General features: G+C 57.5%; 4 protein-coding genes across 10 annotated transcripts in view; 2 read left to right on the top strand and 2 right to left on the bottom strand.

The window, feature by feature from the left end:
* PDE6B (phosphodiesterase 6B) overlaps positions 1-1,750 on the top strand; it is a 33,318-nt gene extending 31,568 nt beyond the window's left edge. Inside the window, exons 21-22 of one of the 2 annotated variants that reach the window (XM_045774795.2) lie at positions 397-553; positions 1,599-1,750. In XM_045774795.2, coding sequence (XP_045630751.2) covers positions 397-553; positions 1,599-1,660 — 219 coding nt within the window. In that variant the 3' untranslated portion in view covers positions 1,661-1,750. The remainder of the gene's footprint in view (positions 1-396; positions 554-1,598) is intronic. The other variant, XM_045774796.2, reaches the window with a different exon arrangement.
* Positions 1,751-3,305: 1,555 nt separating this feature from the next.
* On the bottom strand, positions 3,306-4,925 carry ATP5ME (ATP synthase membrane subunit e). Its single transcript, XM_045774803.2, has 4 exons — positions 4,773-4,925; positions 4,472-4,526; positions 3,811-3,909; positions 3,306-3,381 (listed from the first exon to the last, which is right to left on the bottom strand). The coding sequence occupies exons 1-4, from the start codon at positions 4,806-4,808 to the stop codon at positions 3,356-3,358; spliced, it is 216 nt and encodes a 71-aa protein (XP_045630759.1). The 5' UTR covers positions 4,809-4,925; the 3' UTR covers positions 3,306-3,355.
* Positions 4,926-5,008: 83 nt separating this feature from the next.
* On the top strand, positions 5,009-11,599 carry MYL5 (myosin light chain 5). Of its 3 annotated transcripts, none has more exons than XM_045774801.2 (7): positions 5,011-5,197; positions 8,797-8,904; positions 9,092-9,167; positions 9,913-10,017; positions 10,471-10,549; positions 11,151-11,199; positions 11,465-11,599. In XM_045774801.2, exons 1-7 carry the CDS (start codon positions 5,159-5,161, stop codon positions 11,564-11,566), a joined length of 558 nt encoding a protein of 185 aa, XP_045630757.1. In that variant the 5' UTR covers positions 5,011-5,158; the 3' UTR covers positions 11,567-11,599. The 3 variants fall into 3 exon arrangements, with proteins under 3 accessions (XP_087720512.1, XP_045630757.1, XP_087720513.1); XM_087864387.1 differs by lacking the exon at positions 5,011-5,197 and adding an exon at positions 6,620-6,712; XM_087864386.1 differs by lacking the exon at positions 8,797-8,904 and having other exon boundaries at positions 5,009-5,197.
* Positions 11,379-23,267, bottom strand: SLC49A3 (solute carrier family 49 member 3). 4 transcript variants are annotated; one of them, XM_045774797.2, is made up of 12 exons: positions 23,091-23,266; positions 20,387-22,134; positions 20,072-20,174; positions 16,958-17,116; positions 16,560-16,773; positions 16,306-16,399; positions 15,132-15,269; positions 14,866-14,982; positions 14,002-14,154; positions 13,593-13,750; positions 13,253-13,362; positions 11,379-12,707 (listed from the first exon to the last, which is right to left on the bottom strand). In XM_045774797.2, exons 2-12 carry the CDS (start codon positions 20,642-20,644, stop codon positions 12,535-12,537), a joined length of 1,677 nt encoding a protein of 558 aa, XP_045630753.2. In that variant the 5' UTR covers positions 20,645-22,134; positions 23,091-23,266; the 3' UTR covers positions 11,379-12,534. The 4 variants fall into 4 exon arrangements, with proteins under 4 accessions (XP_045630753.2, XP_045630755.2, XP_087720510.1 ...); XM_045774799.2 differs by lacking the exon at positions 20,072-20,174 and having other exon boundaries at positions 16,323-16,399; positions 23,091-23,264; XM_087864384.1 differs by having other exon boundaries at positions 12,569-13,362; positions 23,091-23,267.
* Positions 23,268-24,688: the final 1,421 nt, after the last annotated feature.

Raw genomic sequence — 24,688 nt, 5'->3', positions numbered from 1 at the left:
GCATGCCTGTGTGATGTGTGTAGAAGAGACCAGAGAAAGGGCTACAAGACCGGCATGTCTGCCCGAGTCTTCCCACCCCCTCTGCCAAGGGATTCCCTTTCTGCCATTGATATTTTCTACTCTAAGGGTTCTCACCCCACTAAGACTGTCTGTGCCCTCCCCACCCTCTCTTCTCCGTTTTCCAGGGCTTTGCTCGGAAACCAACATGTCAGTGGCCTTCCCTTCTCCCTCAGACAGGCCCCCTCCCAGGTCCTCCTCTTGGGTGAGCGGGGCAGGGTGGTGGGGGACAGGCTGGTGCCAGCAAGGGCCAAGATGTGGGGAGGCCACCTGCCCCAGCTGCCTAGAAGAGTCAGGAGGTGTGGCCCAACTTCTTGATTCCCTGTCTTCCCTCTCCAGGAGTTTTCCCGTTTCCATGAAGAGATCCTGCCCATGTTCGACAGACTACAGAACAACAGGAAGGAGTGGAAGGCCCTGGCTGATGAGTATGAGGCCAAAGTCAAGGCCCTGGGGGAGCAGAAGCAGCAGCAGGAGGACAAGACGACAGCCAGGAAAGGTCTGGGCTGCGGGCACACACCTGGCTTGTCCCCACATGGAAGCGTGTGAAGGGACCGAGGTTAGGCAAGAGTTGACCTTGGAGGAAAGGCAGGCGGCCCACGGCGCTTGGGCTGGCGTGCTCGGGATCTCCCCTGCAGAGGCAGCCGTCCCTTGGAATCGGGCCTGCTGGCGGAGTGTAGTCAAAACCCAGACTGGAGGCTCTCCTTGTTCCTCCCCAGGGACTCTCATTTCCTCTAACAAAGTAACTATTTGAATGTTACTTCCTTTATAAAGGGAGGAAAGCCCCGGTGAAACCTCGGGAACTCTCAACAGCTTTCTTCCATCACCAGGCATTCCCCTCCCAATTAACTTAGGAAAATCTACCTCCACTTCCGTCTACCCTCAGAAATCAAACAGACCTAAGGGCGCCCATCTGACCCCGGCTCAGGTCATGATCTCGGGGTCCTGGGTGGAGCCCCACACTGGGCTCCTCGCTCAGCAGGAAGCCTGCTTGTTCCTCTGCCCCTCCCCCTGCTCCTGCGCACACCCGCGCGCTCTCTGAAATAAAGGAGTAAAATCTTAAAAAAACAGAAGACCTAAAAAAAGAAAATAAGTGAGCTAAAAGAGTCAAGCATACACCTTTCCCTGTACTGTGTCAGAGCATTTCTTTACCTGCTCACCCCCCACCCCTGCCTCCCGTTGTGGGAATGTGGCTCAGATGGCTTCATCATAAGGAGTTGGCACACCTCATCCCCAAGATGGAATCCCTGATGTTCTTGCCTTGGTATCTGCCTGTGCGTGGCCACCTCAGCCCTGGGACTTTTGTTGCTATTTCCTGCCGTGGGGAGGAAGCCGATGTCAAGACGGTTTGGGAGTTGTGGGGGGCCAGAACTAAAAGTGTCACAAGACCTAAGATAAGAAAGGCTGAGCCCCGGCTAGGCTAATCGGCTTAGGCTGACCACAGGTCCCACACTCTGCCCTTCCTCCCGCGGGGCTGGTAGAGGACACCGGGCAGAAGGGGTGGGGCCAGCACACAGTCCTCTCACATCTTGTCTCTCTTGCAGCAGGCACAGAGATTTGCAACGGCGGCCCCGCACCCAAGTCTTCGACCTGCTGCATCCTGTGAGCTGGTCCGTGTTCTGACGGCGCCCCAATCCGTTCCCCCACTGGGACTCCCCTGACCATTTGCTACAGGTTAGGAAGCCCAAGAAAATGACTGAAGACAATTTTGGATATTTTGAATTTTTTTTAAGATTTATGTTTTTATAAACTGAAGTCAACTACAAATACACAGTTTAGCTTACTTTACATTCATCCATCTTTTGGGTACACAGCAATACGCCGGCGAGATCTTTGGAAAGGGTCTGTGAACTGCGTGTCTGAAAGCACTGGGTGAGAGTGCCGCAAGTGCACATGTATGTGTGTGTATACGGCTAGATAAGATACATAGACGCTGTTGCCTATCTGGTTTAGGAGCAAATATGGCCAGAAATTCCGAATAAAATAAGAAAACAAGTTCCCCTTTTCTTTAATATGGCAGAAGTTATGGTGGAGGGCACATCATGTATGACCCATCAGAAAATTCTGCCACAAAGGTCAAGGCCATGAGTGACCTGAGCAGGTCAGGGGTCACGCTGCCACGGCTGGGGTCTGCCCAAGTCCTGTACAAGTGAGAAGTCCCTTAGTGTTTGTGCACCAGCACAGCCAGACCCAACACACAACTCACATGTGAAACGGACACATTATCTGGTAAGAGTTAAGGACTTTTAAAGTCCTGATAACATGAACTCCCAATCAGTTGTTGCCGACACTAGACACTTAACCCCACAGTAAAGTCCTCTCAGTTGCCTGATTAGACTGGTTGTGGAAAGGCCAGTTCAGATGCCACTCAAGCCCACCTCCAGAGCTCCTGAGCTCCTGGGTAGGTGGTGAGGGGAGAATGGTGGGGGGAGACACCCACCCACCCCCAGTCACAGGTAGGAGGCAGCTTCCATCTCAGCAGGGACACCTGGTGATAGTCCATGATTAGGGTCAGGCCATCCTCCCGAGGGACTCGGCACCAGCCAACCACTCCAGAAGGAACTGAGCTGCACTCACTCAACCTTAACTGAAACCAAGGCTTTAAAGTGCTTATCCACTGCTTCTCACTTTCCCCCCTCACATGTGCAAATGAAGTCATTTTACCAACGAAATTTGGGTTCAGGGACATTTGCTCCAGGCCTGTGGTTGGGAAACAGCACCATCATTCCAACACCAGGCCCCTGAGGCTGGGAAGAGCACAGCCAGGAGGGGCAGAGCCTGGCTGGCAGCTCAGAAGGAGCCTAAGCCCACTACAGAGCTTTATGCACCTCCCCAGCCTGGTCCTCCAAAGGCCACAGGCCTTCCTGAGGGTCGACGGGAGGGTTCCTGACAGGGGGACAGAGATCCAGGTCCCATCAGCAAGGGCCTCAGGCCACCTCCCACCCCAGCATTTGTACTGCCCATTCAAGGGTCCCAGCTCAGTGAAGACCGAGCGCCACCCACAGTACCCAAGCTGGGTGTGTCTGATAAAAACCGCTCCCTTTGGGGCTCCCCTGATCGGGTACCCCAGAGAACAGGGGACGGAATTTCTGTGTTCCCTGCCCGTTTGTGCACTGCATCCTAGGTCTGTGATGGGTCATCAGTTCTGAAACCCACTCCCCATCCCCACCCCACATAACTGGAGGATAGAGCACAACTGCTAAGCTTGAGTCCGGAAATCGGACAACTGGAGACAGTACAGGACACCATCAGACAACACAGAAAGCTTTATTCATCCACACCGTTCCAGAGAAAGGCGGGCTCACTTTAGTATGCTGTCGTCCTGGGCTGAAAGTTCAAAGGAGAACACTCGTGTTATTACACACCCAGGCAATCCAAAAGGACCACTTCACACATTCAGGGCTGAACACCCAGGATCTAGCTACCGTGGAGAGCCCGACCACGCTCTGCTTCAACTCCAGAGCCCGCCACAGCAGTCAGTGGGAGATGCGGGCCTGGTTCCGGTCCTGTGGGCCTCTCTGAGGGTGGCACATTCCCAGACAACTACCCTCCAAGGCCTAGGGACCTGGGCCTCGCCCGAGGCAAGGTGTCACCGTGTCCCCCAGCAACCTCAGCTCCCTCCCCCAGAGGACCCACTGGCCAGTGCTGGAAGAAAGGAGGCAGCCCCTACCCTGCACTGGGGGGCCACCTGAAGCATCACCTCTTTTCTAAAGTCTGGGCAGAGGACAAAGCTGTAAGACGCACTAACTCCAGTACCTTCTGCCAGTTCTCTCTCAATCCGTTTCCGTTCATCCTGCTTCTTTTTCTCCTCAGCGGCTATCCTCCTCTCCTCTTCTGCCCGGGGTTTCAGGTAACCTGTGTAGGGAAAGGGGGAAGATGGGGGAGTACTTCAGTGTCTTCACCAAAACGCCGCATCAAAGGAATTTAGTGCACCCTGAATGCCTGGCGCATGTGCTTTCCACTCCCTTCCTTCCACATGAGTCAAGGCCTGACTTTCCCCACTCAGCAGAGAGCCCAACCCCGAGGGCAGCTGCCGGCCCGCAGCCATCTCTCTGGGCCACCAGCGGCTGCTGGCGTCTGACCGCAGCATTCCTCCAACACCCGCTTGGCACCCCAGTTTTCAACAAGAACTAGCCGTCTTCCAGCTCCCCGGGGGTGCCCAGCATCAGAATCCACTTTGGGTCCTGACCACCTGGGCTAATCCCAAAGCAACCTACACATCTGCCCACCTGCCGGGGCCGTGCTCAGGGGTCAAGGTCGCTCGGGATTCTGGGGCTGGCGCCTCCCAACCCTGCCCCCTTTCTTGCCCGTGCGGGGGTTTGGCAGACGGCTCTGGGGAGTACCCCTGGCTGTGAGAGGCCCCAGCGCTTTCCCTGCCGCGGCCAAGACAGCGGCGCGGCCACCCGCGGTCACTCACTGTAGCGCTTGGCTCCGTACGCCATGCCGAGGAACAGGGCGGAGTAGCGGCCGAGCTGCGGGGAGAAGACGGTTAGAGGCGGGGCCAGGGTCCCCAGCCCGCGGGGTCGAGGGCGCACAGGGCGGGGGTCCCGGGAAGGGATTCCCAGCCCGCGGGGTCGGGGGCGCAGGGCAGAAGTTTCGGGAGCGCAGGGAGTGGGGGTGGGGGGGGGGGTCGCACCCGCGAGGGCGCAGGTCTCGGGCACCCTGGGGTCGCGCACGCGGAGCCGAGCACCCGGCGACGGCCGCAAAGCCAGGTTCACCTTGATGAGCGGGGAGACCTGCACCGGCGGCACCATCTTGTCCGTCACCTTCGCGCCGGAAGCACAACCGGAGCAGGACGCTGCAAGGGCCCGGAAAGCTACGGAGTCGTAAAAGCGCACAAGGGCGAACGCATGCGCCGTCGGCGGCGAACAGGAGCAAGACTGCGTCCCCTGGTGGACGGAGGTGGAACAGCGTGCGCCCTCTCGAGGCGGGGACCACACCAGGCGCGCGGTTGGCGACCAGCTGCGCATGCGCAATTGCGGGCGCCTCAGGTGTGGGCTGGGCGGTGCGGGCAGGTTTTGCCTGGGGTGTGGAACCCCGGCCTACCCCCATGTTTCCTGTGTTTCCCGCAGCCACTGACGTTGTCAGGCCAGGCTGAGCACCAATGGAGCCCACCCGTTATAGGTCCAACTATTTGAAAAATGTAAGTCAGGCTCACGACGTGTAAATAGATGGCTCTCTATCTTCCCGCAGTGCCTGGGCTCTCCAGTCAGGGCCGGCGAGTTGGGGAGGGAGCCCCCACTCCCGCCCCGCGGCTGGAGTGCGTCCTCCAGCCAGGTCCAGGCCCATGGCCACCCCAGGTCAGCCGCGAAGACCGCCCAGGGCGGGCCCATGGTCTGGAAAGGGGTTCGAGGTTTGGCGCTGGGAATCCGGGGTCCAGGGACTAAGTGTGACCTGAGTGCAGGCCCAGTTGAAGGGGGGAGCGGGGGCTGTGGCCAACCCCTCTGGACTCAGGCCAGGCTGATCATGGTGGCCTCAGGATCCCTTCCTGGGACGGCGCTGCCTCGTTGCCCATTACGGCTACCCCCGCCCCCAGTCCCAGTCTCCCAGCAGAGCAGAGCGTCCTGACTGCAGGAGCCTCTCCAGCACAGGGGTCTGGGCTCTTCCTGGGAAGAGCACCCAATAGAGCCTGCTCCCTGACCCCTGCCCTGGGGACCACTGAGCCCCCAGATGGGCCCTCATTCTCTCACTTATGCTACTCACGATGGGCCAGGGTAGGAGGCCACACCTGCCAGTTACTCCGTCCCACTCAGAGTAGCTACTGGTCTCCCCCAGGTCTGTGGTTAGCCCTGGAGAAGACATGACCAGGTCAGCCGCAAGTGTGCAGAGGGTTTACCCAAAGATGGAGCAGTGGTGGCCAGACAGCTTCCCAGCTGTGCTGGCTGTGCTGACGAGTGGTTCCCAAAGCAACCAGGTGTGTGTTGGGGGGGGGGGGGTCTGGCAGGAGGATCACTCATCCCCTGGGCCCTGCGCTGCTCCAGAAAGCAGCTCCCTGAGAACCAGAGCTTGGGGCTCACTAGGGCCCCTGGTATGCCAGAGGGGAGCCCACTTTTCCCCAGTCTTCCAAACCCTCCTGTTTCCAAAGAGAACTTAACTATAAATCTAAAGAGAATGGAATGCAGAGATGAAAACTGCAGGGCCCAAAGCAGTTGCTCAGTAAATCTGCATGGAGGGGAGGCCCTTTCAGTGGCCTGCAGGGTCCTGGGCAGAGCCTGCTTGCTCTGCAGCTTGCTCTGGAGTCCTGGCTGTAGGCTTCCAGCTGGGAAACCGTGGTGGGAACAGAGAGGCCCATCCTATAGGGCCACCAGGCCCTTCTCTGAGCTCTCCGAGGAACCCCGCCTGATGCCTTCCACTAGTGCCTCTGCCAGGCCTGGGGTTGGGGGAGTCCTTCCCAAGCCCCCTCATTGCTCCCTGAAGAAGCTGTAAGTACACCTTGACCCCACAAGGCACAAAATAAACCTCTTCGACCGACGTGCCATGTGGCAATGCTGAGTGCACACACCCCCACCCCCACCCCACCCCCATTCTTGCCCTTGAGCATCTAGGCAGATGACCTTGGGTGACAAATATGTTTTCCCTTCCCTGGATATTAAAATAAACAAGACTCCTCAGCAACTCCTGCTTCCAGAATCAAAAATAAGTGTGTCTTGGGCTGAAGGTAAGGCCAGGGTGCTGGTAGGGGACCACCCAGCAGTAGCTTCCAGTGGGGTGGGGTGGGGGGCCAGTAGGGGACACACGGGCACACATGCCCATATACACATGGGGAGACCCCTGAAGCTGAGGGAGACTTACTTTGGCCCTGGGCCCTTCCTGAGGGCTGGGGGGGTTCCCACCTGGCTCGGGACAGTGGGACTGCCTACTGACGCCTCTGCACCTGTCGGGGCCAGCTGTCCACGTTGAATCCTGATAGTCCCCCAGGAGCCAGGCTCTGTGGCTATCTTTAGTGCTGCCAGCCCAGGAAACCTCCCCAGGGGCTCTGCGGGTGTCCTCTGGCCTTCCCCATATCAGGGGCCTTCAGAGCACAGAGCCTGCATTTCTCCTGCCTTCGCTTCTCAGTGTGGTGGTCCCAGTCCTACAGCCCTGCTAGGGTCTCTCCAAGAATCACAGTCAGACCCTGCCCAACTGGGAGTGCAGCCAGCCCAGGTCTCCCATGTCACTCACATGTTCTCCCTCTGGGAGTCCTCCAAGCTGAGCCCCAGGGAGCCCCTAGGTCCCCCCAGTGGGTCATGCCTCCCCAGCTTCCTCAGGGTGTCTGTTGTCCCATACTCAGTGCAGGCAAATGGGGGGCTGCCCCTGGGACCACATGTGGCAGCACCTCAGAGGTGTCATGTGACTGAAGGGCTGTGCCCCTGGGGGCAGGACCCCTGCCAGGATGGCACTCCCATGTGATGTGGTTCCCAGATGTGCCTTAGGGGACACCTGCTGCTGATGCCTCCCCCCCAGGTGCAGAAAAAAGGGGCTCTGAGGGCTGGTTCTCCAGGTGTAAAACTGCAGTCCTAACTGCCCACTTCATCCTACCCCCAGGCCTTCTCCTCCTTCTCAGCCTCCAGACCCCTGCCCTTGCCTGCACCTAACCCACACTCCATGCCACCCAGGACTAGGGCACCCAGCCCCTGGCTCTGTGGTGACTCTAATATCTGGCACCACCCCACAGGCACCTAGGCCAGGTCCCCTCCCCAGACTCTACCTGCTGGCCATCATGTAGTGGGGAAACCTGGCTGAGTGGTGGCCCAGGGCCCAGCCCATCTGGATGGCCCTCCATCCCAGAAACGTTATCCCCACTCTGTGCCAGGCAAGGGGCTCCCTGCCATGGGGATACATGGGCCCTGTGACTTTTCTGCCACTGAAGCAGAGAGCTGAGGGCACACACATGCTCAGAGCATGCTTGGTCACCAGCCCCCACAGCCACTCACAGTGACTACAAATCTAGGAGAGGTACCCCTTCCTCTGGCTCCGTCGGCCACCCCGGTCTTCATGCAGGTGACCCTGGAGACGCACAGGAAGCAGAACTACGGCTTCTCAGTGAGGTGCCTGGGAAGCTGGGGGCCCTGCTGAGCAGGGCAACCTGGGGGTATCTGAGTCACCCGCCAGGTGCCAAAGCTCACTCTGCAGTTGTCCAGTCCCCAGGGTGGCCCCGGGCCTGTCCTTGTAGGGAGTGGCAGCCGGAGTCCGAGCTGTCCTGGGGGACTGGGTAGGAGCTTAAGACGGGCGACCCGGGCAGGGAGGGCACAGACCATCGCATCAGGCAGACCCAGGCATGGTGAGTGTGGCCAGCAGGCCACTGGGGCAGGAGTGTGAGTGTCCATGTGCTTGTGCACCGTGTGTCCACATGTGTCACCTACATGAGTGTGTTTCGTGGGAGTGTGTGTGCACACAAGTTTGTTCACGTGTGTAAAGGTGTTGGGTGGGGAAGATCTGTGCCCCATGGCTGCATCAGTGACTTCTGGGGCTGGAAGATGGAGGGTCCTGGCCTTCACACTGGAGGGATCCCTAGAACAGGCCACCCACTTGCTGGCCGCCTGCACAGTCCATTTGTTCCTTGGACATTCAGGCCCAGCTGGCTCCTGGCTGGATGGCACACGAAGCCGGGCAAAGCTCAGAACGAGCCCTGGGCGCAGTGCTGTCAGGGCCTTGTCAGGGCCGCCCCAGCCCAGGGACCCAGGCTTGGTGTCCACCTGTCCTCTATGTTGTCTTCCGAAACACCAGCCTGGAGACCCCTCAGCCTTGGTGTTCTCACACTAGGCCAGCAGGAAGACTAAGAAGAAGGAGGGGGGCGGCCTACGGGCCCAGAGGGCATCATCCAACGTCTTCTCCAACTTTGAGCAGACCCAGATCCAGGAGTTCAAGGAGGTGAGGCTTTGCTTTTGTTCCAGAACCCTCCACCCAGTAACTCTTACCCAAGGGATCCCCTCTGAGTCATAATGCAGGTCACCAAAAGACCCTCTGTGAACGTCACTCGAAAGCCAGTGAGAGTGGACGCCTGTCCTAACATGGTGTGGCCATCCTGGCAACCCAGTGACCCTGGCCTCGGTTTCAGGCATTCACACTAATGGATCAGAACCGAGATGGCTTCATTGACAAGGAGGACCTGAAGGACACCTATGCCTCACTGGGTAGGTGCCGTGAGACAGAACTCTGCCACAAGCCACCCCGCAATGTCTTCCAGCCCTGGAGAGCCTTGCTCTGTACCTGGGCCTTAAAGCCTGACCTGACATCCCATATCCCATGGGCTGCAAGGAGGTAGGCTGAGCCTCCCCTAGGGGAGAAATCCCTCTGGTTTGATCAGGGCATCACAGGGTGGGTGGCACAGCCCAAGAATGGGCATCCTGGATGGGGAGGTTGGGACCAAAGCTTCAGGGAGGGGATAACATCCCAGAGGGACACCACTGCATGGGGAGGCTTGTCCTCCTTCCTCCAAGCATGGTAAGGAAGCCCAGAAACAGACCTAGGAGAGGTTGTGAGGGCCGGCTCAGCTCCTCTGAAGAGCCCAAGGCTGGCCCTTTCTCTCTCAACTTCCTATCTGAGGGCATGTTCTCAGCCTGAGGCAATCCTAAGGGAGAATAGGTAGGTTTCTTTCCTCTGGGCCCCCTTACACCCAGGTAAGCAGATCACAGGTCTTCCTGGACTCCATGCATGGCCGCTTCCTCCTCCTCAGCTGCCCAGCTCTCCAGGTCTCAGGGTTTGGGGTTCCACTGACATGCAGACCTGGGCCAAGAGTCCCCCCATTGGCTCACCTCCCTCCTTCTGGCTTCCCCAACTTTGAATGATGGAGGTGGGCAACCAGTGGGGACAGCGGACACACCAACAGGACAGCCAGGGATGTGTAACATTCCTGCTCCTGTCTTGTGTCGGTGACAGGCAAAACCAACATCAAGGATGATGAGCTGGACGCCATGCTCAAGGAGGCCTCAGGGCCCATCAACTTCACCATGTTCCTGAACATGTTTGGGGCGAAGCTGACAGGTGAGAGCCAAGGGGAGGTGAGCACCACGGGTCCAGGCTCCTCCCTGGCCAGGGGCAGCCCTCGGGCCAGTCTGCCAAGGCACTGGGTGTTTTGTTAGCTCCGAACACTTAGAAATCCAGACCTTCACATAAAAATCCAGATTTTCCGATTTGTTAAGTCCTAGGACGTGACATTCTGGTACCCACATCTGTGGGTCACACACCCAGGGGGCATGTGAGCTCACCCTTCCTCCTGTCTGCCTAGTGGTGTAGTCTGTCCACTGATTGAGCACTCACTCCACCTTTGGGCCTGGGCAGGGTTCTGGGGACCCCCAGAGTAGTCCCCTCAGAGTGGGAGCTGCAGGGTCTCCCAGGTGCTCAGGGGCTGGAGGGTCATTCAGGCCAAGCCCTGGGATGGCCCAGAGCAGGACTGGAGCCCTAAACAGCCCACGGATCAAGGCCTTTTGTGGGCAGGTACGGATGCTGAGGAGACCATCCTAAATGCCTTCAAGATGCTGGATCCCGATGGCAAAGGCAGCATCAACAAGGACTAGTGAGTGTGCCTACGAGCACCTAGGCATCTCCCCTGAGGGATGCCATGCCCACCTCCCCTCACCCCACCCCAGTCTCCAGGCCTTGGGCTGCCTGCCCCAAGGTCCTAAGTCCCTCAGAGTAACTGAGGGCAAAACCAGTCTTGCCCACACAGGGCTGGGCACCCAGTAACCCAGCTGGTCACCACCACTTGGACCATCACTGAGTCGTTAAGCCCTTTGGGGGGCTACCTCAGCCACACACTAGGACTAGGAATATTTGGTGTACCAGGCACTTGCCTCTAATCCCCCACAGTCTCCTCCCCGCAGATGGAGCCCCCCCAAGGGGTGGTGGCCCCTGAGCATGTGGGTCAGGGGTCTGATGACCCCTCTCTGGTGCCCAGGACGCATCCTTTAGCCACACTTCTGAGAGACACCTGTGCTGTGAGTGGGTGGGATTGAAGGGTGAGCAGATCCCCGCCTTGGGGTATCCCACTGTGGAAGAGCCAATGGTGTGAACTGACCCAAGTCATTGGGCTTCCCTGGGGCCACCCCTCCAGTACTTCCCATGCCAACCCCTTCCTTCAGTGCAACCTAATTTGCCTCCTCCCTCGTGGCCCTCAGCATCAGGCGGCTGTTGATGTCCCAGGCAGACAAGATGACTGCTGAAGAGGTTTGGCCCACTCTGCCCTCACCCCCCTTGCTTCCCCCATGCCCCTTGGTGAAGCTGAAGGATAGCCCTCTGGGCTCCGGGGGGTGGGCAGGATACCCCGGCCCCACCCCTGGCTCTGCAGTGTGCCCTCCCATCTCCCTTCCCCCACACCCACAAGCAAAAACAGCACTGGAGCTGGCTGGAGTTCAGCGCCTGTAATTTGCCAGATCATTTTGCCCCTTCCCCTCCTCCCTGGTCCTGACTCCCCAACCATACCGGCCTGCAGGTTAACCAGATGTTCCAGTTTGCCACCATTGATGCTGCAGGCAACCTGGACTATAAGGCACTGAGCTACGTGCTCACCCACGGGGAGGAGAAGGAAGAGTGAGGGGCATCTCCCCCATCCCCACCTGGGCTGCAGCCAGTTCAATAAACATGACCCCACAAACCTGCCTGCCAGTGTCTGCAGAGGGAGAAGGGGAGCTGTCCACCTGTGGGTGGGAGGGTCTGCAGGTGGGGAACTTCTGCCTGGGGGTGGGGGAAGTGAATGCCTTGGCGGAGAGTTTGGGGGAGGGTCCACTGGGGGTAGAAGTGTTCGCTTGGAACTGGGAGAGTCTGGAGGGGAAGGGTCTGGTGGCAGTGGGAGCATCTTCCTGGAATGGGAGGATTTGCAAGGGGATAATCTGCCTGTAGGGCCCTCCCTCTGCTTCCCCCTCCCAGCCCAGCCTGACCCCACCTCCCGTCCTAGCACTCGTGCTGGGAGTCAGGTCACTCAGTGGTCAGCAGAGGTTGAGAAAAGCTATGGGTTGGGACCCCTCAAGGAAGGCGTTTCTCACAACTGTCCACTCAGACTCAATCATGCTGGGGGCCCTCAGGACTCCCAATCCATCCAGCTCCCCCTCAGACCTTGTCCCTCATGCCAGGGCTCCTGCACCAGCCACCCTGGGTCTGGCCTGGCCACTGGGGCACCTGCCTGGCCAGTGGCTGCTTGTCCACACAGCGCCAGCAGTTGTTGCTGTAGCCATGGGGTCTCCCCTAGGCCATCCTGCTGCGCTCTGGGTGTGCCAAGGGCTCCAACTCCCTCTGGCATCTGCTGGATGCTGTCACCCTGTGATGAGAGCCTACCCCTCCTGGCCTCCCCTTCACCCTGACCACTTCTTGATGCACCGACTGCTCCTCCGACTTCCAGAACTCTGCAGGGTCCCCCGTGACTTCTCCGTAAGGCCTGGGGGCTCCAGTGGCTCAGGGCTCCCCCAGACAAGCAGGCAGGGCCAGGAGAACGGCTCCAGGAATGAGTTGTGCCTGCGCTTCCTGCAGTCCATGCTGGAGGTCATGGGGGTGTGCCCAAGCAGAGCTTCAGGGGGTGGGTCCCGGGTGGGGCACGTGATCTGCAGGGGCCGGGGACACGTCCTCCTGGATGGAGTGGCTCACGCCGGCCTCAGCCTGTAGGCGCCGGTACCGGGTATGGAAGAAGAACACCAGGAAGCAGCTGAAGAGGGTGCACAGGCCAGCCATCAGCAGCATGGACACTGGGGAGACACAGCCCGGCTCTGTTCTGAGGCTCGCCCAAGCAGCCAGAGCTTCCCGCCCCCCAACCCAGAGTAGCCACAGAGCTGGCAGAGCCCCGGATGACCCCACTCACCATGACCAGAGAGTGACCTGGAAAAAGACCTGTCCCAGCCCCCAACAGGCCCTGAGGGCAGTTCACAGACCCAGGTGTGGTGAGCTCCAAGGTCACCAGGACAGGGTCTCCTGACGTGGCCACCCTCACCCCTGTCTCTCTTTGCCTGTCTCTTTCCCTGACCTCATTTTACGACTTACATGGGGTTTAAACGTTGGGCTTTCACCAGGGCCTCAGGGCTGCTCCCACCATAGTGAGCCTTGGAGGGGAAAGGTCAGCCTTGTTGCCCTACGACCCCAGCCCCACCGCCCCGTGGGTGCCCTGCCATGCCAAGGAGAGTGAAAGGTGCCAAGAAAGGGGCCCATGGAGGGGAGGTTCCTGGGCTGGGGGGGGGGGAGGCACTGACCTCCTCGCTTGTGCTCTTGGGGGCTCTCTGCAGGCGGGGGCACTCACCCTTCCAGTCCAATGGGCCCTGACCATCCTGGCAGGTGGAGATGGACGGCTCCGCACGACGCACGGTCAGGGCAGTCAGCAGTACCATGACAAGCACGCCCTCGGCCTGCCTAGATAGCCACAAGGCCTTCAGCCCTGCCCTGGGCACTGCTCAGTACTCACAGTGCCATGGGTTATTCTGAGGGCAGTGTGGAGCACAGCAGCCAGCCCAGGACTGCACACAGCTCAGAACACGGTGGCCTCTGCCAGAGCAGGCAGGTTACCCCCTGTGTAGACTGGGGTGGCGTGAGGACAAGGTCTCTGGGGTCCCCAGGGAAGTGGTGGAGGGACAGACACTCACCCCAGCACGATGACCAGGCCTGCAGCTGCACCCTCCCCCACAGGGAAGGAGCACTCAACCGCCAGCTCCATGGCAATGGGTGCCACCGAGAAGCCGAAGAGCCCCAGCAGTGAGCAGATGGCGGCCAGCGCCAAGGTCTGTCCTTGCAGCTGAGACACCTGGGGGGCAGTGAGCCACACAGGGACAGGGGCGGCAGTCAGAGTGCACAGCCCTGAACACCAGCACCCTCTCTCAGCTGAGCAGGGAGCAGGGACAAGGGCAGTGCCCGGGGTCAGGGAACCACCCCAGTGGGCAGTGCCTAAGCCTGAGAAGGTCTGAATTTCTGCTTTGACCCATTTGTCAGCTGCCCTGCCCCAGAGCATCCCACTCATACCCCCGTAGGGTGGTCTTGGTTCAAGGGGACTCTCACCAGGGCAAAGGCCACGCAGACCATGGAGGTCAGACAGAAGCCAATCTTGACAGCTTCAGTGAAGTGTTTGGTCCGGTCCACATACAGGCTGAGAACCAGTGCCCCCAGGACTCCAAACACAATGAAGAGAGCCCCGCAAAGGCCTGCAAATTCCTGGAGGACAGGAGGTCAGCGGCACTCCATCATTGGGGCATGGTGATACCAGGGTCCCAGGAGAAGGAGCCCATCCTCAGGGCGTATGCCATCACCGAGAAGCCCATGGCAGTGTGACATGGAAGGGTCAGGGGCACAGTTAGCCATGAGTGAGGGATGGTACATCCTCCCCGGAGGTACCTCTTTCCTGTGGCACCCCGCCCCAGGAACTCAACAATTGCTAAAGGAAAGGGCCTGGTTGCTGCAGACAGCCCTCGGTGCCTGTGTCCTCATGAGCTGGAAACATACCAGGCCTGAATCCCACACCCAGGGCTGATGCCAGACAACAGAGGGCATGGTCAGAGATGCTATGAGCAGAGCAAGGCCCTCCCAATCTCCAAATATCAGAAGAGGACCCTTCCCTGGAGACCCGCAGGGTTGGGGCCATCCTGGGTGGGGCATTGGGAAAGATAGTGAAAAGCACCGCACACAATCCCAGCACCTCTTTGGGCACCGCCACCACCCCTCCCCAGGGCCACCTCCCCACCATCAGACTGCATTTGGCACCTGACACAATGTTTCACACACAACATCTCAATACCACCCAGAAGAGGAGGTTACCCTGTCCAGGCATGGAAACCCAGTGTTTGGGGCAGACAGCCTTCAGGGTAACAGTAATGACCTCCAAACCCCATCCTTGCACAGAAGGGGGGTGGGTGGGCCAGCACTCACGTTGGAGTAGCCCTTCACACAAAGGACCTGCTCCAGGAGGACCGAGAAGCTGGAGAAGATGCCGATGCCGCCCCCGAAACACACAGCCAGGGTGACATAGGCTCTGTTCCGCACGAGCTGGAGGAGAAGGCGCCGTTCAGCACAGGAGCCAGCGGGATACTCGGGCTACCCCAGCAGGGCCTGTGCAACCCCCTTCCCTCCTCAGCCTTCTCCCTGCACCGGATCACAGTGCCGGATCACCAAGCCCTGGATCCCACAGCACTAACCAGCTTCAGCCCATCCAGGAACTTCTCTGAGGTGGAGTGGGCCGCCCCTGCAGAGGGTGGGCTGGGAGGCACACTCTCCCAGAGGCAGGCAGTGGCCAGGAGACAGGCGAGGCCGGCAGGGATGATATAGATACCCAGCTGGGGAGAGGGCAGACATGAGTGCGTGTGAGTGTGCGCAAACACACACATGTACGTGAGGGCTTCACACCCACTGTTCTGGGCACACTGCCTCCCTTGCCAGCCACCCCCATCTGCCATCCCTACACAGACAAAGGTGAGACCCTCGGCCGGCTTTGCTTTGCTTCCTCTAGAACACTGGCTTTCAAAATATTACCCAAAGATGACTCCCACAGTGACACCCTTAGCCCGACCCTCTCCCAGAGCCCCAGACTCATCCGTCCAACTGCCAACTGAACCTTCCTGCCTGCCTTCATGCATGACCCCAACATGTACCCAGCTGCAGAGCTGGAACCCCCTGCCCCTCCAAACCCGGACTGAGCCTGCCCCCGTTCCCCAACCCAACCAAAATCCCAGCTCCCTACCCGGACACTGCAACCACATCTTGGCTCCCTGAGTCTCTGGACCAGGTCAAATCACTCTCGCCTTAGACACTCCTAGGGTTTCCATCGCTCCAATGCCAACCGCCTGCCACCTGGGTTGACCCTTCCGTCCACCCTTCCCTTGCTCAACAGACACACTGGCCTCTGGCTGCAGCCCCTACCCCTCAACTTCACGTCCACCTCAGGCATGTGGAAAAATCCTGTGTGCACCAAGTGCACTTGCCAGTGTGGTCATAGGGAGGGGCAGGTGCACACTCACAGACAGGCGTGGACACACTTGTACATGCACAGACCACATGAACACACACGTGTGCACATGCAAGCATACAGACGCACCACCCCCACACACGTGTGCACATGCAAGCATACAGATGCACCACCCCCACACATGTGTGCACATGCAAGCCCACCATGCATACAGATGCACCCCCACACACACACATGTGCACATGCAAGCCCACCATGCATACAGACGCACCCCCCCACACACGTGTGCACATGCAAGCCCACCATGCATACAGACGCACCACACACACACACACACACACGTGCACATGCAAGCCCACCATGCATACAGACGCACCCCACAAATGCACACACATGTGTGCATGTACCTCATGAGCTCCCTCACCATCATGGGGATGTCCTTCTCCTTCTTCACTAGGGCAGGTGACAGCAGGTTGGCCACCAGGATGCCCAAGGGGTTTGCTGGGTGGACAGATGGAGACATGTGTCTGCTCAGCCATGGCCAGGCTTGGTCCCCAGCCCACAGCCAGAGCCCTTTGCCCTCTGAGAGCTGGGAGTGCAGAGGTGCCAGGACCCGCTCACTAAGCCGCAGAAGACCATCAGCCTCACCCCTGCCACTCACACATAGTGCCGATCATGTTGGCTGTGGCTCGCTGGTGCTCTGGGAACCACAAGGCAGCCAGCTTGGCCGGAGAGAAGATGACCAGGGTCTGTGCCAAGGCACAGAGGGTCTGCCCACCCATGAGGAAGGCAAATGGGTCCTGGATCTCGAGGAACAGGAAGGGCAGGGTTCTGAACACACTCCCAGCAAAGTTCAGCCATGCGCACACGATGGTCTGCAGGGATGGGGTCAGATTACTGCCTGGCCAGACCAGATTTCCCCCCCCCCCAGCACCCTGACCTCTGCCCTGCCACCCGAACAGCTCTGCCTGGAGATCCCTGGGGAGGAAGCAATGGCTCTTGAGCCCTCACTCAAGGACACTGCCCCATCTAAGAGACAGCCCTGGCTTGGGGACTCACTGCCCAGCGAAGCCCAACAGAGTCCAGAACCCAGATGGCCACCACGCCGGACGGAATGGACGCCACAAGGTAGATCAGTGAAAGCCAGTTGATCTGCTTGGTGGAGAGGAGGAAGCGGTGGGCAATCGTGTCGGCCACGGGCGCGAAGCTGAGCCACAGCTGCGGATACACAATGGTGTCAGTCCAGGGGGCAGGTGCCACAGACACCACAGCCACCTGCTGCCCCAGGCTTGGCCAGCCAGCCTGAGGGAGACAGTGTGTAGCAGTCCCACAAGGGCCAGGGTCTTCGCCTGGTCCCCTCCAAGGGAGTGCACCAGGTGGGGGGTCAGACAGTGTGCCTGGGATGGACCGTCCTGCAGATATGGTCCGGGGTGGGGGGAGGAAGAGGCTGAAGAACTGGCCAGAGCCTGCAGGACCGTGAGCCCCAAGACTGACCCTCTAAGCAGAAGGCCCAGAGGGCTGTCAGTGAGAGGCATGACTGCAGGGGGAAGGGAAGCTCCACGTGGTGAGTGGGCATCAGGGGTCTAGACCAGGTGCTGGATGGCACTGGGGCCTTGGAGGGTAGAAAAGGGGGTCCTGATGAAGGGAGCCGGTGGCCCTGCCACCCCAGTCGCACAGATGCACAGATTGCCCGATGGCTGGGCAGAGGAGCACGTCTGGGGGACACTCAGTGTCTGTGGTGAACACCCAGGTAGGTAAGGGTAGGAAGCAGGGTGGGCCTGCAGCCATTGAAGGGATAGGGGAAGGGATGTTTCCATGGCGGGGAGGGAGGACAGAAAGCGGCCCAAAAGGTATCTCCAGCTTGTCTAGAAACTCAGTGATTGAGTCCCAGGTGGAAACACCTGGACTGTGCGCTGGCCCTGCCCAAGGCCAGCCCACCTGTCCTACAGGAGACCCAAGTGTTTGGGAGGTAAAATCCTCCCTGACAGCCTGACAGGTGACATTTCCCAGCCTTACGTGTAGTCAAGCCCTGGGACTCTCAACCCCAAAAACCTTCAGCAAGCAGTACGTTTGATTCGATCAGCTGGGAAGACTTCCTGGAGATGCCACACCGTCTCCCCCCGAAGGATGAGTGAGAGGAGGGGCTCTCCAAGGCTTATTGCAGGAGAGAGACGGGGAAGCAGGCCAGGGATGGACCAAAGACAAGGGTACCACAACTCGAAGTTCACAACCACTGCAACTCTGCGAGACCCAGGCATGCAGGAGCTGGCCCCAGACCGACCCTCTGTGGAGAGGCGGGTGGGATCCAGACGTGCTGACCCAGCAGACGGACTGCAGAGACTCACATGACAGAGAACTTGAGCAACAGCTGCCTGTTCTTCCTTTTTTTTTTTTTTTTTAAGGGGCAAAACAGAGGACAGATCTTCCAGGCGCAGAAAGAGACCCCATGCAGGTCCAGCTGCTTCCTGCCCAGCCTGATCCAGCAGAGAAAGCATGGTATCTGTTCTCCAAAGCCACCCTGCTGAGCCAAGCCCATCCCTTGCTCCTCCCCAGGTTTGTGGCCAGCGGAGCAGAGACAGGTCTAAACTGTGCCAGGCAAAATGGTGACAGCAGTGTGTCCCCAGTGCACAAGAATTCCCAGCCCTGCCACGTACCCCTCCCCTCCCTTTAAGCATGCTGATAGCTGCCCCACATGCCAGCTCCTGCCCAGATCACTGGGCTCTCCTCACACCACTTTGGGGCCACCCAGACCTCACTCCCAGCACTGTTCCACCTGCCTCCGACAGTGCCCTCTCAGAACCTGGGACCTACTTATGGTCACCCAGCTGCAGACGAGGTACACAAGTGGATGGCTGGGGTAAGCCTGATCAGGTCAGTGCTCACTGCGGTGAGCAGAGCAGGGATCACAATTCCTGGTGAGAATCTCGTTCGCTCCGTAATAACTTGTGGACCAAAGGGGAGCGCAGCAGGGCGCAGCCTCAGTGCCAAGGAAGGTCTAGAGGCCACTTATGATACCCATCCACTCTCAGACTCATCAAAGCAGTTTTAGGGGCTGAAGGAGACCCCTGCTTTGTGTCCTTAGACCACTGCACCAAAATCCAATTCTGGCTTCCTAGCCAGCCAGCCAGGGACCTGGTGGACAAGCCACAGTGCGGAGTCCCACAGAAAAAAGAGGTTTCCAGAGTCACAGCAGACCAGCCCACGCCATGGGTGCCACGTCCCAGCACAGGGCTGGCTTTCCATCCCCAGTCCAGCAAGGGAAGGAGGAAAAGCGCCCTTATCAGTTTGGAGTAACATCCAAGAGCAGTTGCTGCTCAAACCCTCCCTGAGGCAGTGTCTGTCCAGAATGTCCACACCTGCTGCCCATCCCTGCTCATGGGTCTGCAGTTCCGGGTGGTCCCTGGGCCACTCACAGCCTCCCGAGCTGTGGACCCCGCAGCCATTACATGATGACCTGGTGGCCAGTGCTGCCTGACCAGTGCCTGGGGTCCTGTGGCAAGCTGAGCAGTCATGGGCAGGTTCCTTCAGGCACACGCAGGACGCAAAGGCAGCAGCACCAGGGAAGTGACATGCAGGGTGGCCCAACGGAGCCTAGTGTGGGACAGCACTGCAGCCTGACCCCATGAACAGGTGGCCATGTGAGGGTCAGGTATGGGAAGGCTGGCTCCAAGCCCTGTCTGCCCAAGGGGCAAGGGGCTGGGGGGCAGCAAAAAGTTCACCCCACCGAGCCCGCTGTATGTGGTGGGCTGGGGAAAGAGGGGCCCAAGCCCCTGGGCAGAACAACCGGGTGCGCAGGGGTGAGTTGGGGAGAAGCAGGTTGGGGAGCTGGGCCCCAGTAACTGGTAGATCCTGTTCTCAGTGGTTGATCAACTGGTCTCAGGGGCTGAGTCCCTGCCAGCCGTGGGAACCATTCTAGAACAGGTAACCAGTCACTGGAGACCCCAGCTGGGGAGTTACAGAGAGACTGGCGTGCAGATAAGGAAGCCCGCCTGTGAGGGGCCTCCATACTGAGTCAGAGATCAGTGAGGGCATCCAGGGCACAGGTAAGCAAAGGCGGCTGGGCCCTGCCCTGCCTTGTGGGAGTGGGGTGGGAAGAGGGAGGGCCAGAGCCAGATCCTGAGGGCTGTTGCCCGGTGTTGGGTCTTCCAGAAGGGAGTGGGGCTACGGGCAGACCCCTTTCCAGCTGTGACAGTGACTCCCACGTCGTCCTGACGCAGGAACTGCTATCGGTCACAGGAACGAGGCTCCGCCACCGCGAGAACAGCCCCTTTTCTCCCTGTGCAGCCAGGAGAAGGGCCTCCGGTCCGTGCCCCCGCACCCGCTGAGGTCGCTGCCTCCCCCACTCCCGGCGGTGCCACTGTCCGGTCAGGGTCCTTACAGACCGAGCCCCCTGGGCGCACGGGGACACGGGAAGGTGCGAGGAGCGCGATGACTCGGACTGGGTCCCAGCCCCGCCCCCGCCGAGAGGCAGCCCCCAGACCCCCGTACCGTGGCGTTGGAGAAGTTGAGCAGGCTGAGGACAAGCAAGAAGACCCAGCGGCGCGCGTAGGCGCGGTAGCCCAGCAGCGCTCCCAGGGCCGAGGTCGTGTCGGCCACCAGCGGGTCCCCCTCCGCTCCGGCCATCGCCCGCTGCTTCCGCGGCCGGGTTGAGCAATTCGGGGCCGGGGCGGGACTGCCCTTGGAGGTGGTGCCAGGCGTGCAGGCGGGGCGCTCGGGGTCAGTCCCAGCCCCAAGGACGGTAGTCATTGCAGCGCCAGGAGGGAAAGGCACCAGTTAAGAAGTTGGACCCTCCTCCAGTAGCCAGGATGGAAGTCTCTGCGCCAGAAACAGGGCAAAGTCCCCTCACAGGGGCCTAACAGGTCACGACCTCTGTGTGGTCTGCGAGGTGGACGTGCCCACGTGGGTGGGTACAGGAGCAGGCATCAGTGAAGTCACTCAGCCCCACAGAAGGCCCGCATTTCCTGGAAGGGGCGGCAGGAGGCCAGCGTGGAAGAGGAGGCTGGGGTCAGTTCGCAAAGGGCCTGGAATCCAGACTAGTCATTAGCCTGGGCCTGTTGATGTGGTTTTGGAATATAGGTGAGGTTCAGTGGGGTGGAGTCCGGAGCTGACGACCAAGAAAGAATTCTTGAGGCATCTTTGGTGCAAAATTGGTGGTTTATTAAAGCACAGGGACAGGACCCATGGGCAGAAAGAGCTGCTGCCCGGGTTGTGAGGGGTGGCTGGCTATATACTATGGGGTTGGGGGAGGTGAGGGAAAGGGAGGATGAGAAAGTACTTTCATATGTTAAAGAGACTCACGGGATCCCCAGGCCTTGCCACTGTCAAGTTAAGGTGGTTTTTCCCTCCGGCAAGGCATTAGCATGAAGGTAGCCGGGAACTTCCTGCAGGAGCTTTACTCTGCTTGCTCTGCCTGCTTCGAGTGTCTGTCAATGGGCTGCAGGTTATAAGGACATTTAATAATTTTATCTTACATTTCCTTCTGGAAGCTAGGTTATTGATGGAAATGCTTTGTTCTTGTAGATTACGAAGACGTTTGTAAACTGAGGGAGACTCATGTCTTGCAGGATTGTGGTCTCTGTAAGTGAACTACTTGTTTTTCCTCTCCTTAGCTTCAGGGCAGCCGGGAGCGCCTGAGGAAGGTCAGTCACGTTAATCCCATCTTGGGGGTGGTGGTGTCAGCTTCTGCTTTGTCCTCAGCTGGCCCTCTGTTCCCTCATCACTGTTATGGGCAGAGGTGGTGTGGGCTGAGGAGGAAGACGGAGTCCAAGGCCAGCCTGTCCTGCCCAGGGAAAGGGCAGTGTCCCAAGGGTGAACCTGGGGGTTGTCAGCCTCCTCCACTGGGTTATTATCTGCAGTCGACAACTGAAGAAACAGCTGGGGCAGAGTGGCGAGAGAACTGAGAGCTGGAAGGCAGAGAGGAGGGAATGCCAGCTGTCTCTCTTCCCCCAAGAACTCCCCTGTGGGTGGGTGGCCTCATCTCCAGCTTCCCCACCCACCCAGAAGTCCACCACAGACATCTCTTCTACTCTCCAAGTAATACTCTCCCCAAGGTCATCTGTGATCTGGATGCAGCTGGCATAAGTGGACACCATACAAGCCTGGCGTCTGGTCCCTCTCCACCTCTGACTCTCCGGCTCAGCTGGGGGTGGGGGCCTCTTCCCCATCCCTAGCGCTCTTCTGCAGACTAGGCAGCTCAGCAAGGTCACAGTCGCACGCCAACAACGAACATGCAGAAACTAAAATGAAAGACACAAAACCATTTACAATTACTTTGGAAAATTAAATACTTGGGTCTGTAACAATCAATGAAAGGAAACCTCAACAGAAATGGAGTCAGGATTCCAGAAGGGGGAGCTCTCGTGCTGTACCATTCAACATCCGATATTGCCAGTACACAGCCTAACAGAAGAACCCTCACTAGGAAAGAATCTTCAGTTACAAGCCGCAAGAGGAAGAGATGCCATTGCATCTCCTACAAGAAGTGAACGACCCTGCAACTCAGCCAGTGAGAAACTGCCATCACTGCAGTGGGCTCCTGCTTTTCTCCCGTGGACTTTCATTCACAGCAACACCTCCCAACTTCCTCCTTCTTCTCCTTCAAATAACATCCCTCTCCTTTGTTTGTTGGACGGGGCTATGATTTTGGCTGCAGCCTGCTTGTCCTGCATTGCAATTCTTTGTTATTCCTGAGTAAAGTCTTTTTTTTTTTTTTTTTTGGCTGGTAAAAAAACTTTTATTTTTAAGGTCAACAGGTATAAACTTAGCAAACTGTACACAGGACTTGTATGATAAAATTAATGCAACACAAATGAAAGAAATCAATGGAGACCTTAAAAAAAGGGAGAGATATACCATGTTCATGGATTAGAAGGCTCAACGCAATAAAAATGTCCGTTCTCCTCAGATTGACCTATAGACCTAATATAACTCTTATCAAAAGGGTTTTGTAAACATAGACTGGGAAAAAAATATTTGCAAACCACATAGCCAACAAAGCACTGGTATCTAGAATATATAAAGAGCCCTCAAAACCCAACAGTGAAAAGAAAAAAAAAAATAGTCCTATTAGCAAAAGACATGAAAAGACATCTCACTGAAGAGAATATACAAATGGCAAATGATGATAAATGGCTAACATGACTAGCTATTAGGAAAATACAAATTAAAACCACATTGAGATACCACTACACACCTTTCGGAATGGCCGAAAGAAAAACCAACGAGGGGCGCCTGGGTGGTGCAGTCGTTAGGCGTCTGCCTTCGGCTCAGGGCGTGATCCCAGAGTCCTGGGATCGAGCCCCACATCAGGTTCCTCCGCTGGGAGCCTGCTTCTTCCTCTCCCACTCCCCCTGCCTGTGTTCCCTCTCTCGCTGGCTGTCTCTCTCTGTAAAATTAATAAATAAATTATTAAAAAAAAAACCAACGGCGTCCAGCGCTGGTGAGGTTATGGGTAACTCAGTTACTCATCCGTTGCTGTGAAGAATGTAAATGGTGCAGCCACTGCAGAAAACAGGTCGACAGTTTCTTATAAAACTAACGTGTGATTATCATTCAACCCAGCACTCTGAGGCATTTATCCCAGAAAACTAAACACTTATTTTCAACAAAAATCCATAACAAATGTTTGCAACAGCCTTATTTGTGATACCTAAAAACTCAAAACAACCCATTTGCCTTTTAGTGAGCAAATGGTTAAGCCAACCCCAGGGCATCCACACCGCGGAATGGGGCTCAGGGGGAATGGACTGTTCATACACGAAGCAGCTGGAGGGATCTCAGGGTAATTATGCTGAGTGGGGGAAAAATCCAAGTTCAGAAGGTGATGTACTATATAATCTATTAACCTTGAAGTGAAACTGCCAGTTATTTTACCCGCAAAAATGGGTTTATTTGGGAATAGCAGAGAATTGCAGTCCTCGGCAAACAACCTACAGCAAAACCATAGACTAGTCTGGAAAACAAAGAAGAGGCTCTTTTATAGAGGAAAGAGGGAGTTGGGAGGACTGTTGTAAACAGAAAGTCCATTGGGGTAAAACTGGCAGCTGGAAGTGTAATGGCTTCTCATTGGCTGGGCTGTTGCAGGGGGAGAAGGAAACTTTCCTCCTTCTGGGTTAGAGCAGTAGCTACAGGGGAATTGACTTACTTTCAAGGTCCCTCACTTCTTGTTGGGTCTGCAAGTAAGAGCTCCACCTGTGGAACCTCCCTATTCCATTTTAGTGAGGTTTCCTTTATTAATAGTCACAAATACCATTTGTTTACATTTTTCAAAAGATAAAAATTCAGAAGTGGAGAGCAGATTAGTAGTTTTAAGAGGGAGCAGGTGGGAGATGGGGTCTCCCGGTGATAGAAATACTCTGTCCTGACTGTGGCAGTGGGTACAGGAGTCCGCGTGTGACACAGCTGTGTGATGGGAGTGTAAGCAAAACCGGAGAAATCTCAGACCGTGATTCACCAATGTTGGTACCATGTCTGTGACACAACACGCTGTGTTTTGAAGACGTTATCTTTGGGGGAAACTGAGCAAAGCACAGAAGGAATCTCTATATTATACCTTACAACTGCATTTGAATCTATAATTATCTGAAAATAAGTTTAATTTTAAAAACTCACATAACATGGAAAGCACACTCATTTGGAAACAACTTTTTCCACTCTCACATTTATTTAAAGTTGGGCAAGTATCTTCAACATAAGCAGCTAAGCTGTTCAAGTTTTGAATCCAGGTGAAGCACCCTCCCCAAAGGGTCATTTTGCACCCAGAATCCATCTGCACACCGTTGGGACCACCAC

The sequence above is a fragment of the Ursus americanus genome, chromosome 8 (genome assembly GCF_024610735.1).
Source record: "Ursus americanus isolate L20-20 chromosome 8, mUrsAme1.1.p, whole genome shotgun sequence".
Classification (NCBI taxonomy): Eukaryota; Metazoa; Chordata; class Mammalia; order Carnivora; family Ursidae; genus Ursus; species Ursus americanus.
This window is presented reverse-complemented; position numbering and strand designations above follow the sequence as displayed.